The 20,288-nt window shown below is 34.4% G+C and overlaps 1 protein-coding gene across 3 annotated transcripts in view; it reads right to left on the reverse strand.

Annotated features, from left to right (window-relative positions):
* Positions 1-43: 43 nt before the first annotated feature.
* The window catches only part of eps8l2 (EPS8 signaling adaptor L2), a 41,882-nt gene continuing 21,637 nt past the window's right edge, over positions 44-20,288 (reverse strand). For 2 of the 3 annotated variants that reach the window (XM_079412129.1, XM_079412128.1), the window contains 18 exons: positions 15,766-15,830; positions 12,240-12,401; positions 11,135-11,284; positions 10,894-10,973; positions 8,472-8,581; positions 8,321-8,385; positions 8,052-8,178; positions 7,815-7,903; positions 6,859-6,933; positions 5,757-5,905; positions 4,757-4,904; positions 4,631-4,665; positions 3,588-3,693; positions 3,118-3,267; positions 2,977-3,025; positions 2,260-2,446; positions 1,259-1,391; positions 44-1,173 (listed from right to left, as the gene is read on the reverse strand). In XM_079412129.1, the coding sequence (XP_079268255.1) occupies positions 1,102-1,173; positions 1,259-1,391; positions 2,260-2,446; positions 2,977-3,025; positions 3,118-3,267; positions 3,588-3,693; positions 4,631-4,665; positions 4,757-4,904; positions 5,757-5,905; positions 6,859-6,933; positions 7,815-7,903; positions 8,052-8,178; positions 8,321-8,385; positions 8,472-8,581; positions 10,894-10,973; positions 11,135-11,284; positions 12,240-12,401; positions 15,766-15,830 (1,952 nt within the window). In that variant the 3' untranslated portion in view covers positions 44-1,101. Of the gene's footprint in view, positions 1,174-1,258; positions 1,392-2,259; positions 2,447-2,976; positions 3,026-3,117; positions 3,268-3,587; positions 3,694-4,630; positions 4,666-4,756; positions 4,905-5,756; positions 5,906-6,858; positions 6,934-7,814; positions 7,904-8,051; positions 8,179-8,320; positions 8,386-8,471; positions 8,582-10,893; positions 10,974-11,134; positions 11,285-12,239; positions 12,402-15,765; positions 15,831-16,006; positions 16,077-16,215; positions 16,338-20,288 lie in introns of those variants that run through there. The other variant, XM_079412130.1, reaches the window with a different exon arrangement.

The raw sequence follows: 20,288 nt of genomic DNA on the forward strand, positions 1-20,288 counted from the left end.
CATTGAATATTTTGAGGGTAATTTCGGAGGCACAATCTTTTTAGTAGTCACTTTATTTCTGAAATTCACAATACAGTGATTTGTTTTTTATAAATAACATTTGGAGAAACTAGCAGAGGATAATACTAAGAGGTTGTACTTCTGGTTTAATATGATTTGCTACTCTTGGTATCTGATTAGACTGATTAAATCTCTTCTGTGTGTCTTTTTAAAGTGTCTCTATTGTGATTAAACCACATACTGTAAGATCAAAGTCTCTAAATGCCCTTTATAGAAATAAAAAAAGACGTGCATGAATACATAAATGTACTGTTCTTGCTTCATTCATTCGTCATAACGATCAGCATCGGAACATGCATGATGCAACTGAATTTAGCACATTATTTAAATTTGTTTCTTTCAAAGACCACTGTCACAGATGCAATCATACATCAAACTCTGCTCACTCTGTCTTATCTCACAGCTGTCAACATGTACGGGTCACATTGAACCACTACAAGAAAGATGTGTATTTTGCTTAGATTTACATTTTTGCACTATACACATTGCATTTCACCTCAGCTTAAAACAGGAATTATCAAAAATGACAAACTCAAAACGTGTGCATATGAGAAACTGGATAAAATGACACGGAAATGCAAAAATAACAAAAAAGGTCCTAAAATTCTTTCGATTTTTAAGGTGACAAGTCACTGTACTGCTATTCATTATCATTTTTTTTAATCATTGAGAATTACATAAGTCTGCTTTGAGCAATAGTGGTTAAAATGACATGAAAACACAAAAGTAAAAAAGTGAATGGTCCTTTTTATAGTTCATAAGCAAGACCTGTATATGTTTTCATGAGATTCACCCACACATTGTTTTCATGCAATAGAGAGTAGTATAAGCTTACAAGTATTTCCAGCATGAACGAGATAACGTATGTGGATAAATTACAATAAGGTCCGTACATACACTAATAATAAAAAGCACCAACAATAAATATACAATTAAAAATATAGACGTTTGGTCGACGGTGTGGCAGAACTTCATTGGTGGGTTTGGTTGACGGTTACTGTTGCCAGGTGACCATCTGATTGACAGTCTGTGTGAGCGTGTTTAGTAGGCAGATGAAATTTTCTCTTGCTGTTTATTCAGAATCTCCTGCAATTCCGTATCTCCTCGACTCTTCTGATGGAGAGAGAGAGAGAGAGAAAAGACAAATGAGAAGAGTTCTGTGGTGCTGAGTGCCAGCTGTGTGTGAAGTGTCTCTGACCTCTAGTTGTGATTTCTGGACGGTGATCTGGCTGAAGACGCGAGATCCCTCGTCTCCACACACGGTCTTCAGATGATCTTTATTCAGAGAGAAGAGCTGAGCGCCGGTCAGGATACCCAGACGATCCACCGTCCTGACAGACAGACAGACAGACACATGGCACATACTTATTTCTCAACATTTATGTTACTTTTTTGGGGGGGATTATTACATTTTGTTTGCTATCGCTCATATTTTTATTTTAACAAATCTTTAAAAGTTTAGAAGGCTTTATGAGTTCTTAGTAAATATGAATATTTTATTTTAAGACATTTTTTATAGTTTAGAAGGCTTAATGAGTCCTCAGGAAAAAAAAAATATATATATATATATAATATTTTAATATTTTATTTAAGTTAAGAATGCTTGAGTTTTCAGTAAAAACTTATTTTAATACATTTTTCATAGTTTAGGTTTAAAGATATATAATAAATCTTTCACATTATATAAGGCTTAAGTTAGTAAAGCATTTTAATTTGATTAATTCTTTATCATTTAAAAGCCTTTGGGTTCTCAGTAATAAATTTTATATTTTAAATGTTTCTTATTATTTAGGACTAACGAGTTCTCAGTAAAAATAAAATTTTATTTTTCATATTTTTCATAGTTTAGAAGACTTAATGAGGTTTTAGTAAAATTAAATTGAATGTATTTTAATATATTCTTTATAGTTTAGAAGCTTGATGAATTCTCAGTAAATACATTATTTTTATTTTATCTGAATATTTTTCATAGTTTAGAAAGCTTTCATAGTTTTTATTAAATTATTTATTTTAATTCTAATGCATTTTTACTAAGTTCTCAGTAAAACTTTTTTTTATTATTTTATCATTTAAGATAGATTTCTCAGTAAAAATAAATAAATAAATGATAAATTAAATAAAGTACATAAATAGTTTTATTATAATACACAGTTCAGAAGACTTAAGGAGTCCTCCATAAAAACGTTTTATTTGACTCACGGTTTGGAGAAGCCCTTGGCATTGAGCCAGGTGGTGACCTCGGCCGGGCTGGAGTCAAAGGCCAGAGGGACGGTAGTCTGACGGACCACCTTAAAGTTCCTTGTGGGCTGTTGAATCTTATTTCCGCTGATCAACATGAGCAGCTCATCGTTCACTTTATCCATCTGGTGAGTGTGACCTGAGGACACTGATGAAGAAACGCATTAAATACACACTTGCAGATGTACTCTGATCCTGCTTGACAGGATCTGATCTTATTTGTGACCCTGGACCACAGAACCAGTCATAAGGGTCCATTTTTTGAAATTGAGATTTCTACATCATCTGAAAGCTGAATAAATAAGCTTTCCATTGATGTAAGGTTTGTTAGGAGGACAATATTTGTCCGAGAATATTTGAAAATCTAGAATCTGAGGGAGCAAAAAAATCTAAATATTGAGAAAATCGCCTTTAAAGTTGACCAAATGAAGTTCTTAGCAATGCATATTACTAATCAAAAATTACGTTTTGATATATTTACAGTAGGAAATTTACAAAATATCTTCATGGAACATGATCTTTACTTAATATCCAAATGATTTTTGACATAAAATAAAAAAAATTAATTTTGACCCATACAATGTATTGTTGGCTATTGCTACAAATATACCCCAGCGACTTAAGACTGGTTTTGTGCTCCAGGGTTACATTTATCTCGTATATTTGTCTTAAACTCACTGTCTTTTTCACTGCCCAGTGAGCTGGAGGGTGACTGTCCTCGGTATGGCTGCGTGATAGACAAATAAAATAATTCTTTAGTATTTTTAATGACCAAAAATGGCTTGTTTTTCTGCTGTATTACTGTGTAAATGTGTTTACCTGATTGTAAGGTATTCCTGGACTGTATGGCGGGTCAATCATAGTTTGAGGGTCCTCCAGTTTTACCACATCCAGGATGTTATAGGGCACGTATCCCGCCTGTCCGCTTCGGTTCCTCAACTTCCACCACTGCTTATCATCCTCCAACACCTGAAAACACACACCCTATTAGTTCCTTCAGAACACAACTTGTATTGCACCAATTTTTGCAAGTGCTTTTTGTCAAATGAATGTGCACAGCAGCTAAGATCAGCTCATCTTTTGGGAATTTGATGAGAAATGTTATATTTCATAATGTTATATAGTTCATAATGAGATCTCTGACTTTTGAGACTTTGGTTTGTTGGCACAATTTGTGGCTGATTTGAAAGCAAACTTGAGTCAATACTCCATTAGATCTAAATTTAATCTCATTGCTGTCTTTGAGAAGCACTTGAGATGTTAAACGTGACTTTTCACAGTCTTCATACCTCCAGAATTTCGTCCTGAAGCACCGACAGCTCGTTTACATTACGTGCCACAAAGTGGTAGCGGATCTTTGCATACTTGCGAGAAGCGGGAGACGTTGAGAAAGACCTGGAAAAAACATGAGCGCAACAAGCTGATCAGAAAGAAATCACATGGAGCGAAAGTCATTCAGCATTCATTACTATCACACTGAAAGGGGCAAGTTATCACAATGATTTTAAAACTATCAAAAGGAAATGAAAAGAAATCTTGCCATTTAAAATAAAATATGCTATTTAATAAAGTACTGCAGGGATGATGTATTCTTGTAGGCCAAAACCCAGAAATGAGTTTGAATTTGATCACTTCTGGTTCCATCATCCTTAAGTCAATGGCTTTTTTTGAGTGGGATTTTGGTGTTAAAGGTATAGTTCACCCAAAAATGAAAACTCTGTCATAAATTACTCATGTCGTTCCAAACCCGTAAGACCTTCGTTCATCTTCGGAACACAAATTAAGATAATACTCCAAAAGCCAATAGAAAAATGCTACTGGGTTTTTGATGAGGGAACCAGGGTGATGAGAACTTATGAAAATATAATAAAACACCAAATTTGTGGAACGCCGTTGTTTTGGCCCAATGAAATTGTAAAATAAAATGTACAAAACTACATGTGACAACCTGCCAAAAAACACCCTTTATTCCTGAACCTTTTTGATTAAATACTGTATACGATGATTGTTTGAAAGAACAGTATGGCAGTTTTAGCCAATAGCTATGGCAAAAAAAGATAGTCATTATAGTTTGAATGGCACAATTCTCTTAAATTCTAATTCTAGATCAGAGGGAAACATCTTGGAATGACCTCGTTGCTGGAAGGACATCGTGAAATAATTCTCAGAGGGTGTTCTTTGGTTGGGTCATTTTTAAAACATGTCCAAATGTGACCAGCCAAAAAATAATAAAGATTTTTAACCTTTTGAACACAAGAAGTGCCTTTTTTCTATTGTTTACTACAGATGAAAATATAGACATGTAGACATATAGACATGACAACTAACTCACCCGTTTGAAGAGAGCGATGACTGTGATCCATAGAACTGAAATGGAACAGAGGGAAAAGATGATGTGCATTTAACACAGAGAGGAGATTTCCACTCAGAGAAGATGGTGATGTTTCATCGCTCTCACCTCTTTGAGCCTGTATTCTGTCTGCATCGGAGCACCGGCGGTCTCCGTCTCCCACGGTGACAAGCGGAACAGTTCCAGCGGCGGCTCCCAGCCATTCCGGAACTTTGGAACGTACAAAGGAGCGCACTGATCTTTCGGCCAATCAGCTCTAAGATACACAAAGACACGCCCATAATCAGACATACAGACTGATCAGTTTTTCTACGATGGATGCTTGATTAGACAGATCATTTTTTTGTTTGTTTGTTTGTATATTTATTCATTCTAAAGAGATAACATCAAATATATCCCATATTACTTCATATAATAATAATAATTTCAGACATTAAAAAAAAAATAATAGCCAATACTGCTAAAATCAAAAATATTACACAATATTTATTTAATTCACAATAACTCATACATACTAATGTTTTTTTCAATGCTTTATACTAATCTAAAGAGAAGATTTTTATTTTGATATTTTAAAACGATTTATTCTAAAGAGATAACATTAAATATATCCTGTAATATTTTATATTAATATCTAAAATAATAATATCAGGCATTAAACATCTCATGTCAGTTGTCACTAGTCATAACTGCTAAAATATTGCATAATAATTGCTCAAACTTCACAATGCATTATTACTCAAAATGCACAATTTTCAGTGACATGCTAAACTAAAGAGAGGATTTTATTTTGCATAAGATTCATTCATTCTAAAGATATAGGCTAACATTAAATATATCTAATAATAATATAAGCAATTACATAGGTTGATCTCTAGTCAAAACTGGTCAAATTCAAAATTTTACACTATTTGCTCAATTCACAGTAAAAAGTAACACCTAAGTAATCCTGTTAATATAAGCATTCAAAGCCAGTTTTGGGGGGAGTACCAACACCTGATACTGATCACCTCAGAATGAGCAAACACTGGCTGATTACGCAGCTCGATGTATCTGTTTACCACTGGCACACACTCCTGTAACACATCCACAGCAGCTGAATCATCACCTGGGCCGCGTCCAACCGTCTCCCAGCAGCTCAAAGATGGTCATCTCTTTGGGAGTCAGGTGTCCTCTCAGGAAGTCCACTGTGTCCCGGGACAGGTGAGGAGAGATGACCGCACGCGACAGCTCAGGACTGCCATAACTCTGCAGTATCTGAATTCACACACAAACAAGTTTTTTTTAGTAATCAAGAGCCTGAATGAGCCATTGCAAAATAACTGTTATACACCATTTCATTCTGTTGTTATACCAAACATACTATTATATTATTGTGCTACTATCATTTACAAAGGCTAGTTTTGGGGGGTGTTCTCAAAGGTAAATAAGATTAATAATGATTTCATTTATTTATAGTTATTGATTCATTTAAGATTATTTATTTAGGGTTAATAATATTATTTTTATATATTTTTTTGTCATTTTAATTATTATTTTTTTATAAAATGCAAAAAGTTGTCTTTGTGGTAGCATTAGCTTTGGGTTGGTCTGTAGTCATTTTAATCAATTTCTATGAAGAATACATATAACGACATAAAATATAATACAATATTTTATTTATTTGTTTATTTAGTCATTTAGCAGACTAAATAAATAAATTATTATTATTAAAATCCAAAAAGTTGTCTCTTAGAAGTAACTTTAAAATGTATTTATTCATATTTTTATTTGCATTTTTAATTAACTTTTTTTTATTAAATCTAAAAAGTTGTCTTTTAGCAATAACATTAGCATTTATATATATATATATATATATATATATATATATATATATATATTATTTGCATTTTAATTATCTTTATTCATTTATTTATTAAATCAAAAAAGTTGTCTTTTAGCAATAACATTAGCATTGAATTATTTATTTATTTGCATTTGCATTTATAATTATCTTTATTTGTTTAATTAAATCCAAAAAGTTGTCTTTTACCAGTAGCATTTATTTTATTTTGTGCAATTTTAATTATCTTTATTTTTTTTATTAAATCCAAAAAGTTGTCTTTTAGGCATTTATTTAGTCTGAAGTAATTCTAAGTATCAATTTCTATAATAAAACCAACAGAAGTTTGTGGTATGTTTTTATTTTGTGCATGTGTTCAGTTCCTCACCAGTTCCAGAGGTCCAAACAGGAAGTGCACGAGCTCTGCAGCACTGGGGTTCTGGATGTGTTTCTTCAGTTTGGCCTGTAGAGGGCGCACACAGACCGTCAACACACTTCACTCACATTTCTCAAACAGAAGGCTGCATCCTACAAAGGCTGCATTTCTCGGCTGCCACGTCATCAAACGTCGCTGAAGGTCATCTCAGTAGGAAGGATCCTTGGAAGACAGCCTTCGTTTCGCGTCCTTCATTCAGCTGAATTTGAAGGATGCATGGGATGTATCCTCCGCTACCTTCAATCACCCACAATCCTTTGTACACATTCCACTTCGTGAAAATAAACTGCCGAAAAACGAGCTTGTCTGAATTTATTATGAAATCTAAGACAAAAATAATGTTTTCGGACATGAAAGGATAGATGTTATATTTTGTTTTGTTGTAAATTACTTACTAAACGCTAAACCCTCAATAATTTAAGCCACAGGGACGGCTGGGATTCATCGTATTGCATTAATAGAAAGCCAAATAATATAAAGATTTGTAATACAAAGTATTTTTCCAAAACAAATTTTTATTAGTGTTTTTGTGCCGTGACGGTGAGGGTGGGAACATATGTGAACATATGTGCACTTACTAGAGCATCTCATTCTAACGTTTAATGCCGAGGACGAGTCTAGCCTACAAGACTCTGAAGGACTGAACTACGAAGTACACAGCCTCTGTTGGATGCAGCCTTTTGTCTGAGAAACACCCATTATGGGCCTCTTTCATGAAATAAAAAAAAATAGTTTATAACGAAATTTGCTCTTGTTTTTCTTTTCAGCATGTCATAAAATGTTTCAATTTGAGTGCAAATTATTCCAGATGATCTTTTACATAAAACCACAGCAGTTTTGAAACCTTGTGTATTTATGTTTAAAGGCATTTTTCAGTTTAGGAACAATGAGAGACAAGCGAAACCCACCAGCAGATTGAAAGAGAGTTTCAGCTTCTGAAGACAGTCGAAAAACTCGCCTTCTGATGGTGGTTTAGCTCGTAGAGTTAGCATTCCCTCTAAAACACACACATGAGAATCATGTTTGTTTAGCAAAGTATATGAATGTATTTACACATGTTGTTTTCCAAAGCATAAATTAACTAGCTACGAAGTGCTTTATCAAATTAATAAATGAATAATGAGTTAAATGAAATGCATATGTACCTGCCGGTCCTCTCTTTTTGTTTTTTTTGCTCCTGTTGCGTTGGTTGAGTTGCGTGAAAGCCTCTGCCGCTTTATGAAGGCGTGCAACGAAGATCTCGATGTCATCTAGACTGCAGTTCAGGATTTGCTGAATGACACACACAGAGTGAAAACACACGGCCTGAGTTACAGCGTTACGTCTGGTATGGTAACCATGAATCTGATACACTCAATGGTTGAGTGTGTGTGTGTGTGTGTGTGCAGATATCCAGTGTTACACAGGCACTCACCACGTCCCTTTCGATCCGTTGGGCCAGTTTCATATTGGACTCGGGGTCCTGCATCGACAGTTCATCTGAGACAAACATGCAGAGTATTTAGCATCCATGCATTTATTGTAAACGTAAGTATATAGGCATTTTGCATCTGCGTGTTTGGCACCTTTCATGTCCGTAGCTGCTACGCGACCTTTGACCCCAGGGCCAGGACTTCTAGGCTCCGAGGCCGGGATGATGCTCTCCCGTTGGTGTTTCATCTTTTCTTGGTTCAACCTGGTGGAGAGTACAGAGAAAATGCATGTGCTCATAAACCTAGTTTGCAGCCTACGTAGGAAGTATTTTAAGGCAGTCTAAAAGGTAGTTAGCAACTTTAAACATAGGTAATTTTGGCAATAATTTGCCTGAAATTACCCTTCTCAGCATGTATAATTTGTTGAGAACACTTAATGAAATGTGACGAGCTCAGTTGGTGGAGAATGCAGGCAATGTTGATTATAAACAATTCATTCAGTATTCATTCAATCCAAGTTGTTCTAATGTAATTAAAAACTGACGAGCAAAACCCACTCAAACACCCCAACAACCACCTAGAAGTGCTCTTGACCCTGTAAAGCCTGACATTAAATAATAGTCCAAGTTTGTGAAATGGAACAGTTTGTTGAATCTTTAGACAAAATAAAAAATAATATTTTTTTTTTTTTGAGTATCATATTGGCAATTAGATGCTATTTACACTAAGTGCAAATAGCATATTTTCTTAGTGATAGATACTATTTACATCAAGTGAAAATAGCAGTATTTTTTAACGATATGCTATTTACACTAAGAGCAAATAGCTATAGATTCTATTTACACTGTTAAAATATGAAAATAATATTTATATGCCCAAAAAGATACATTTCAAATAGCTTGTAATGTAAATCAATGAAATCTTTATAAGAGTACAGCAGACTACTTTTATAAAATGCTCATAAATATCAGTTGTCACTCTGTATCTATAATGGCTTAGTAAGATGATATTTAAATGTTTAGTTTAATGATAAAAACTGAAGTTTTTATTGTGTATGTGTGTAAAACATACAACACCATGCAATATAATTGATATTAACAAATAAATGTTCATCAAAAGCTTGATGGATCGATGGATGGATAAATTTGATGATGATTTTTCTTAAAAAATGATGTTTGGCTAATATATACTACAAATACATTTACATATTTATGTACGTAAAAAAATACTCTGCAGTATACTAAACTGATATACGCAAGTCTGCTAAATTGGAACAACTAATCTTATGCTTAATGCACTTTAAATGAAATTGAAATCCAACTAAAGATATACATAAGTATATTTGATTGTGCTTAAGTGGAACTATTGCAAGTATACTTCAGGTACACTTTAAATATCATGCATTAAAGACCGATATTATTGAAAGATCATACAATCTTCATCAGTAGTGATATTAAAACACATTTAAGGATTAATATTAAGAAATGTCTCGAGTGTTATGTCAGTAAATCTGTTAATAGATTTGAACTATACTTATGAAATAAATGCATTTTAAATATATTACTTTTTTACTACGGAATATCAAATTTATTCTTATGCTTGCTTTATAAAGTTTTCACAGTAAAAAGATGTGTAACAACCTCACAGGATATTTTTACACAATTTACAAGGCCTTTTACTCGCTAAAAAAAGTATAAACTATCAATAAGATGACAGAAGGCGTGTAGTGTTTGTGTTAAACAGGTTTTTCAGCATGGTTTTGGTCATATTGATCATTTAGATGCCTTAGAAATGTGTATAAAATATGACACAGTAAGCTTTATAGGGCTAAACATCTTAAGAACCACCTAGCAATTGCCTAAAACTACTTAAACACCCTAGCCTTAAATGATGGCTCATTTTGGCCAAATTTTAGGCTTTGCCTTCCTATCATATACAATTTGCAGAGACGAACCCTTAATGCATTGTGATGAGCTCAGGTGGTGGAGAATGTGGCCAAATTTGACTATAAATAGAACTTAATCAATACTAAAAAGTATCAAAATTGTTTGATCTTATTAAAAATTTACTATTTTATTCAATATTTGTGTATTTTATGTGAATTGCTTTGTTAGCTTAGCATGCTAAATCAATTGTGAATCACGTTTCCCATGCGCTTCTCATTAGTCACAAGGGTTGCATTTCAGTTAAGCTGCCTAAGTAGACAGCAAGGCAGCTGACTAGGGTTTAGCGTGTGTGTGAATAGCTGTACAGTGTTTTTCTGATGAACCTGTAACCGGTTTTTAAAGAAGAAAATCCCACCTGAAGTCTGAATGTAACCAACGGCCAACATATGATACTATAGCATTCCTAAATAAATGCTATTAAAAAACTATTAGTACACACTGATGATGATTTCTTAAGTAAATACGGCTTCACTATCTGCTGATCCTGTTGCGTGTCTTTAGGACATCAGTAGACGTACAGTCTGTTGTGAAGTGTTGTGAAACTTGGTGTCAGTCATTCTGGCTAGTAATTAGTTATTTAAAAACCCCTCCAGTAGCATGTGTTTGTGTCTATGAGAGCTGGGACTCACTTTAGCGTCTGCGGTCGCATCTTCTTGCCGCATGTGTTGTCTCCCAGAGCGCTATCAATGTCAGCATGCACCATCTCGGCCTAAAACACAACCGCACACACGGATCCAGTGAAAGCAGCTCTCGAAAGTGTTTATCATCATACTGCAGGGGTGTAAAGGTGTAAACCTAAAATGCATCAAATGTCATGCATTTCAAGTACCATGATACTTTTCTCATGTCTTAAGTTTGTGTGAGTCTCACCTCCACTTCGTCGCAGTAGAAGAAGTGAATGTCTGGTTTGTGTTGTTCATTGTCCTGACAGACGAGCAGAAGGACAGACGGATATCTGGTCTGGTTCAACAACGTCTGACAATGATGGACTGTGGCCAAAGGAAAGATTTCAAGGTCTTCCTGAGAGAAAGAAAAGAGAATTAGACCTTTAAAATGAACTTTATATCACCTAACCCTAAAATGCTTGTTAAAAAATGTATTTAAAAAAATATAAAGATAAAATGAAAATCAAGAAAATGTATATTATATATTAAATGTCAAAAAATAAAGTAAAAAAAATATTTTTTTAATTATTTAGTTTATTTAGTTTTTTTATTTATATTTTTATATATTTTGTTTTATTTAATTGAATTATATTTTATTTTGTGTTTTATTTCATTTTATTTTAATTAAACTGTCAAATAAATAAATTAAAATTAAATAATTGATTTTAAAATTAAATAATTTCTGTAAGTAATTTACGCAAACACAAGACGCTTATATGACCTTCGATCCTGAAAGCAATGATTGCAATCATTAATGAAGTCAAAGATCTAGTAATGTTGGCATTTATGGTCACATATTACCAGAATAATGATGGCACAATCACAATCGATTCACACGGACGAAACGCTCCCTATCCAGTTATTCCAGATCAGATCAGATTACACTGACTAGGCCATAGGGTTAGGCTTTGTTTGATGAACAGGTGTGGAACACGCTAATGTCTTCAATCAGTTATCATTTCCATGATCTCAAGTGTGCATTTAATTTTTCCTGGATATTTAAGACTCAAATTGGTCTTAAATTAGTAAAAATGTGCAAAGCCAGAATCATACAGGATTTTCAATGGGACAAAAATGGGCCAGAATTGACTGAAAAGGCATGGCCTAGATGACGTAAGTGGAAAAGGACCGTACATTATGATGAAAGATTACAAAGACAAAAAATATTTTCATTGCAATGCAACAATGAATCATTCACAATAAGACAAGGAACATGGATTTAGAAAGTAAATAGTGTCAATTTTGATTTTATATTGACTTTACAAAAGTCCATTTTTACTTGTGAGCACACAAGAAAAGATCCCGCTCACCTTGGTCTCGCAGTCCAGGAGTTTGATGGATTTCTCCGTCACCTGCAGCAGCATTTCCTGTGTCCAGATTTTGTCTTTGGAGTCCAGCAGCTTCAGCTTCTTGATTGCATCATCTACTGTAGCAATGGACTCTGATTTATCCATGACGAATGTAGAGAGATGCTGCAAACACAAAGATTAGTGTGGAAGGTCATTGCTAGAGCGATACAATGCAAACAAACACGATTTGGTTTTCACTTTTCACATCTTTAAGATGGACTGTGGCACTGTCATTTGCATTAGCATTAAATAAGATATATTAGTGCTATAGTAATGATTTCAGAGAAAATGCAAAACCATTTGACTTGCTAATTTATTCAATATTCTCTACACAGTAAATGTCACATAATTCACTACATGTGGAAAGAGAAAGCAAAAATGAGTGCATTTAAACAGTTCCAGATAATATGGCACACTTTTAAATATATGTTGCATCCCAAATGACTATTTAGACTCCAAAAATCTGATTTTAATCATGGTTTGGATTGAGTTTGTGAACACTGGATTTCACGTGGGGGTTATTTCCGGTGCTGACTACAAAAACTAAACAGATTTGAGTTTCTCTCCATTTTATTCCATTGCATTCTAGGAATAAAAGGCTGCAATATTAAAGATATCTTATTAGTGATTTTCAGTAGAAGATAGTCAGGTGAATGTCCCAATGGTCTAAAATAAACCTACATATGTTCTCTTTCTGAATGTCATTGGGTGTTGCTCTTAAAGGAATTGTTATTTTGACTAAGTGCGTAATGTTAGCACTCACCTCCTTATAATATTTTTATATCTACTTCAGCACTTTAACCACACCTCTGTGTGTGTGTGTTTGTCGGTGGGTGTGCGTTTATGTGTCACAATACTATGTGACAAACAGTGATCCCATCAAAGAGAACAAATTATTCAAAGCATCATGCATGATTCATAATCAGATTAAGTCTTGTCACTAGTTATATAAGGGAAGGAGATCTCAGCATGGCTGCCGTGGATTAACCAGACAATGCAACACAAACATGTTTGACACGTCTTGATCAGACTCAACCCGGAAAGTCGAAAGACTTCAACAGGATGTAGTCCAACCAACTTTCAACTGCACAAAAATAAAGTTTAACTTTGAGATGTTTGTCGAGATGTTTGCACATATACAGCCGTTTACGAGAGAGTACACCAGGTCAGTGGTTTCCATGAAGCTGTTTAGGTAACCTCAACAAGAGCTGCTGTCAGTCACTTCAGATTGTTTGTTTGAGGTGACCGACTTCAAAACACACCAGTATACAAAATACATACAAGGTTCTTTAGTGGGTTTTAGGTTTAGCAGGAAAACTTATTTTTATTAAGAACCACCCAAAAAAACACTCACACACCCTAGAAACCAACTAGCAATGACCCTATCAACCACCCAAATACCCTAGCAACCACCTAGAAATGTCCTAAAACCCTTCAAACACCTTATCAACAACCCATACCTAGAAACCACCTAGAATTGGCCTAAAACGACTCAAACACTATAGAAACCATATAGGAATGCCCTAAAATCACCCAAACACCATAGCAACCATCTATAATTGTCCTAAAACCACTTAAACACCATAGAAACCACCTAGAATTGGCCTAAAACGACTCAAACACTATAGAAACCATATAGAAATGCCCTAAAATCACCCAAATACCCTAGCAACCACCTAGAATTGGCCTAAAACCACTCAAACACCATAGAAACCATATAGGAATGCCCTAAAATCACCCAAATACCCTAGAAACCACCTAGAATTGGCCTAAAACCACTCAAACACCATAGAAACCATATAGAAATGCCCTAAAATCACCCAAATACCCTAGCAACCACCTAGAATTGGCCTAAAACCACTCAAACACTATAGAAACCATATAGAAATGCCCTAAAATCACCCAAATACACTAGAAACCACCTAGAATTGGCCTAAAACCACTCAAACACCATAGAAACCATATAGGAATGCCCTAAAATCACCCAAACACACTAGAAACCATCTATAATTGTCCTAAAGCCACTTAAACACCATAGAAACCACCTAGAATTGGCCTAAAACGACTCAAACACTATAGAAACCATATAGAAATGCCCTAAAATCACCCAAACACCATAGCAACCATCTATAATTGTCCTAAAACCACTTAAACACCATAGAACCCACCTAGAATTGGCCTAAAACGACTCATACACTATAGAAACCATATAGAAATGCCCTAAAATCACCCAAACACCCTAGCAACCACCTAGAATTGGCCTAAAACCACTCAAACACCATATAAACCATATCGGAATGCCCTAAAATCACCTAAACACACTAGAAACCATCTATAATTGTCCTAAAACCACTTAAACACCATAGAAACCACATAGAATTGGCCTAAAACCACTCATGTACCCTAGTAACAACGTAGATTTGCCATTAAACCACTCAAACACCATAGCAACCACATAGAATTGTCTTAAAACTACTTAAATAACCTAGCAACCCAAACACCCTAGATATAATATATATATATAATTTTCTTATAAATTTTCTTAAACTCCCTAGCAATGACTCAAACACCCTAGCAACCACCTAGAATTGCCGTTAAACTACCTAAACACCCTAGCAACCACCAAGGAGTGCACTTAAAACCACATAACACCCTAGCAACCACCTAGAACTACCCTAAAAGTAACACAGCAAACCTCAGCATCTTGGGAGTAAGTTCTACAAAAAAAAAATTTTCTACAGATCTTTTAGCTTCTTCGGTCAATTCTCTGAATAATATTCACATTAATTATGAAACGAAAAATAAAATTAATTAAAAAAAGTAAATGATCTGGGCAATAAAAAAAGAAATACTCTCAATCTGTTTTTTAAAAAGTCCTACATGCCTAAACTCAGTTTAGTGTGGCATGATGCTCCACAAGAGTGTAGAAGCATTCAAGACTTGATATGACTTTGGCCGGCATGGGCGTTTATCAACTTTATGCATGTTTGAGAGAGAGAGAAAAAGAGATAAGAGACACAATATAGTCTTTACAACAAGTAAAGGGTGAAAGAGAGGAAAAATAGACGAAGGAAAATAATGCGTCCAGATCAGAACAAAGTTCAACAGAACGTCTTGAGTCAGGCCTGGATCAAGGTGGCATTTGATTAGTGCAATGATGAAGTAATCGTGCATGGCTAATTCGCCTGTTCTGCTGGGGTTATTTCAGGTTGCGTTGCATAATAGACACCACTGCATTTCAGCCAATTGAATCGAGGACTGGAACTAGCTGTTGTATAATGTGGATTTCAGAACACAGATTGCGTTATCTGCTCAGACGGAGGTTAATTCTGCCCTGACAAATCTCTGCAGTGATCAAGTGACCTGAATGCTTTATTACGATATCAAGTCATCAGTTGAATCACGTTAAATATTAAACCAACCTCTCGGTGGCGAGGTTAAGCTAAACAACAAGCTTAGAAGAAAGAAACAGAATTAAAAGAATCACCTGCACATGGTATTGCGACGTCTCTTGCATGATGACGTTCGAGTTTGAGTACTTCTTTCGTTGCTCTGAAAGAAATAGAAACACAAACATGGACATATGAGACAATATTCACAGACTTGCTAGAGGAAAGACACTATCTGTGTTTCGACTGTTTCCTCATATGAAAAAGTCATTTTTGAGAGCTATTTAAGCAACGGATATAAATACTCAAGTTTAATGTTCAGACAAAACTCAAACTAACCTGGATAGTGCCACATTTTGGACCGTCTAGATCACTTAAGCGAGACGTTTCATGAACATGAACAGAAAAACTGATAAAACACCAGTCAGCATTTGCATTATGAACATGAGACACCAAGACACAACAATACAGTTAACAATACAATGAGTCAAAACGAGATCATTATTTTAAAAAACCTTAAACTCATAAATAAAAAGTCTCATGCCTACCTTTCAAAGCAATGAATTCAAATTTAACTTCCTGTCTACAAATCTGCGTTAAACATCTCCATGGTTTGACAAATCTGAAGGATTCCAGCAGTAATGCTCCGAACCGACGGACTAACAAACAGGAAATGTTCTGACAGGCTGGGAATCGTGTTTCACCTGCCTCTTTTATTCGAGGTCAAAGGTCAAACCGTGCAACACCTTCCTCCCTCCATCTATGGCTTCAATATCATATCATTGTTTGTTTTACAGCAGTCCTAAAAATCAGCTCAGCGTTGCGTGTTTTACAAAACACCCGACTTCACTTTTGCTTTAGCTTGGATCAACCAGAACCTATATTTTAGTTGCTCTTTTAGGTTCAGGAGAGTTTTGATTGCAAACTTTGGGAAATCTGAGCCGTTCTTGAGATCTCGTCTGACCTCTAGAGTCTTTTTGCGAGGAAAAACATCAGCTGTCTCTCTTAGGCAAACACTTGATGACTGCAGTATATGGCTCTGTTAAGGTTTAAAAGGCTTTTAATGGACATATTAAGTGTAATTCAAGGTTAAAGAGCAGAATCAAAGGAGATTCTCTCTTTAAAAACATGTTTTAGAGTCAAACTATGTTTACGATGTTCTTTTGCGGTGTAGTTATGGCTCGCTGTAAGAATGCTGATAGCAAAGTTAGGTATATAATAGTTACATATGGACGGGTGGCATGTTGTCATGGTGACTGAATGTTTTTGAGGGTTGTCATAATGGCTTTGTCAATCAAATGTGATTCTAGAAATATGGTGGAATGGATATGAAATGATGGAAAGAAGATGCTTATGTACAATATTACTATTACTCACACACAAACACACATATGAATATATATATATAGTAATAATTTAACAATATTATTTAATTGTTATTATAATTTAATATCTCAATTACATTTGTGAATATATTATGTAATATAATTGTATTTTATCTTATTGTTGATTTCATTTTATTTAGTTTGGGGGTATTGAGATTTGAGATGTTTTTAATGACATCTGCTCACCAAGGCTGCATTTATTTGATCAAAAACACAGTAAAAACAGTTATGTTGTGAAATATTATTCCAACATAAAATAACTGTTTTCTATTGTAAAATATCTTAAAATGTAATTTATTTTTGTGATCAAAGCTGAATTTCCAGCATCATTACTCCAGTCTTCAGTGTCACATGATCCTTCAGAAATCATTCTAATATGCTGATTTTTGATTATTATAAATCTTGAAAACAATTGTGCTGTTTAATATTTTCGTGATAAATTTTTTTTCAGGATCCTTTGATGAATAGAAAGTTCAAAAGAACAGCATTTATTTGAAATATATATATATATTTTTTGTACTGTCACTTTCAAACTATTTAATGCATCTTTGTTAAATAAAACTATTATTTCTTTCAAAAAATTAAATCTTACAAACCCCAAACTTTCAAACTGAAGTGTATACAGTACTATACATGGTATTATTTGATTTGATGTTCACTATAATATACATAATATATTTGCACGAAATTACATACCATTATTGCACAAATATACACAGCTAAGCAAAACCAACACATTTTGTCATGCCAGTGAAGAACATTAAACTGAAACTGAATTGAGAGATAGAGATAGCGGGTCATCGCCTTGTGTGGATCTCTGGGGTTAAGTGACCACAGCTAATCATTACCTCTAAATGAGCACATGTTCTTATCAGCAGCTTTACGGGATCACATATCAGAGGTACATTCTTTCACACCCCTCCTCCAGCACATCCTCCCCGTATCTCTCTCTCCGTCTCTCCAGGAAGTCGTCTTCACACTCTTCCTTCTCTTCCTGCTGGATGGAGAGAGTCCTAACAGTTTGGACCTCGGCGTCTTTGTGAAAGTCGAGCCGAGTGCATGTGTTATTCATGTCTGACATTTACTCCAAACGCTTCGCAGCTTGTCGACAGCTCACAGCGAGGGAGATCTAAACATCACACGGGACGAACTCCGGCCTCTCACCATTCTGAGTCTTTGATAACTGTCGTGCTAATTTAACACTAGCAATTAAATTCATGCTCAGATGAACCACCAATGTCATCTCTTTATTATCTCATTTGTATCTCCTAGACAGCAATAAGAGAACATGGAGGTTTTGTCTTCTTATTTTTAACTTGAGAAAAAGATCCCAGCAATTTAGAAAAGATCTCAAAAGTGTCTCAAACTGGGCTCTGATATCAAAGTCTGACATCAAATCTGGAGATCTCAATATGGAGGGCCGGTATTAAAATACACAATTTTCTCTAAGGAAAACATTGCAAAAAATATTTTTACTAAATAATTCTTACTTCAGATGCAAAATGACTTCAGGTATTAATTCTTGTTTCTGGAAAATTTATAAAAATTACGTTTTGAGTTTATACTATGCTTATAAAAATCTGCCAATGGGGTAAGAAAAATAAATGTAATTGAAAGGGTTGTAGGCATAGTTTTAAGCATAAAGTCACGTAATTTTGATAAGATATAAAGCATTGTTTTCTGAAACATTGTTGCTTCACAAGTAAATGTATCTAGATGTTTCACTGAAGGGGAAAAAAAATACTGAGCACATTTCTTCATTTTAATAAGTCTTGTTTTTCTGAAAATAAATTTTTTTTAGTAAATATATATTGATTTAAGAATGTTTAGATGTTTTACTGAAAAACAAAAATACTAAGATTTTATTTTATTTATTTATTTATATGTTATTTTTATTTATTTATTGCAGTGTAAAGTTATTTCTTGTAGATTTTAGGTCTGACTGAAAGTATGACAGAAGCACATTTCTTCTTCTCATAGTATTTACACTTTCCAACCTGATGGCACTTTACAACACACAAACTTCAGTTTAAACAAGAATAAAAGATGGCCTTCGGCAGAAAATCTGAAACTGAGCAGAAGCCTTTGACCCTCAAACAAGTATATTTGCTCTCGCACACACACACACACACAGTCAGGCAAGCGCTGTCCTAATGTGACTGCTGGAGGTCCAGTAACGCAATCTGTCTCACCTCTCTGTCACTCAGCATCTCTCACCTCTGCCTGTCTCTCACCTGTCTCTCTTTCACTAAATGCACAACTGTCTTTCTCTGTTTGACATTTGTTCTTCTGTGGAACACAAAAAGAAGATGTTCTGAAGAACATCGGGGTCCAAACAACTTCAATTTTATTGCATAGACATATTTCAAAATATCCTCTTTTGTTTGAAACGACATGATGAAGGTCAATAAACAACAGTTTGAAACACTTTAATAACTGTTTTTATTACAATACGGTCTTATTTATTTATTTTATTTTTTTCATTGAGAGAAATATTGTAATTACTGTTTTCAACTCCAATAAATAAATAGGGACGGTAAAAAAAATTTTTTTTTAATTTGAAAGAAGTCTCTTTACTCACCAAGGTTGCATTTATTTGATGAAATATTATTAAAATTTTAAATAATATGTTAAAATGTAATTTATTCCTGTGATTAAAGCTGAATTTCCAGCATCATTACTCCAGTCTTCAGTGTCACATGATCCTTCAGAAATCATTCTAATATACTGATTTGCTGCTCAAAACATTTATTATCATAATCAAACAGTTATGATGCTTAATATGCTTATAGAAATCATGGTATTTTTTGGGGGGGGTTCTTTGACAAATAGAAAGTTTTGTAACTTTACAAATGTCTTCACTGTAACGTAAATAAAAAAAATAATAATAATAATATAGCATATATTTAAAGTTTTTCAAACGTCAACCTATTTTTTCAACCATCTGTCATATAAAGATATTTTCCCCCATTCCTGATAGTCCTGACAACATTTTTAATAGCTACATATTCTTCTTCATTCATAACTACATCACAGAGGTAAAATAAGTTGCAAATATGGTCTCATGTCACAAACAGCAACGATCTACACGAACTGTTCAAGACAGAACCTGTCTCAATCCTCTCTGCAGGTACAAGCCGCGTCACCTGTCGTGATGCTGCCATGCCAAACGGCTACAGTGTCTGGAAACAATTCAGGGAACACCATCTGTTCCACTCGGGCCGCAACAAACACAC

The sequence above is a fragment of the Barbus barbus genome (genome assembly GCF_936440315.1).
Source record: "Barbus barbus genome assembly, chromosome: 48".
NCBI lineage: Eukaryota > Metazoa > Chordata > Actinopteri > Cypriniformes > Cyprinidae > Barbus > Barbus barbus.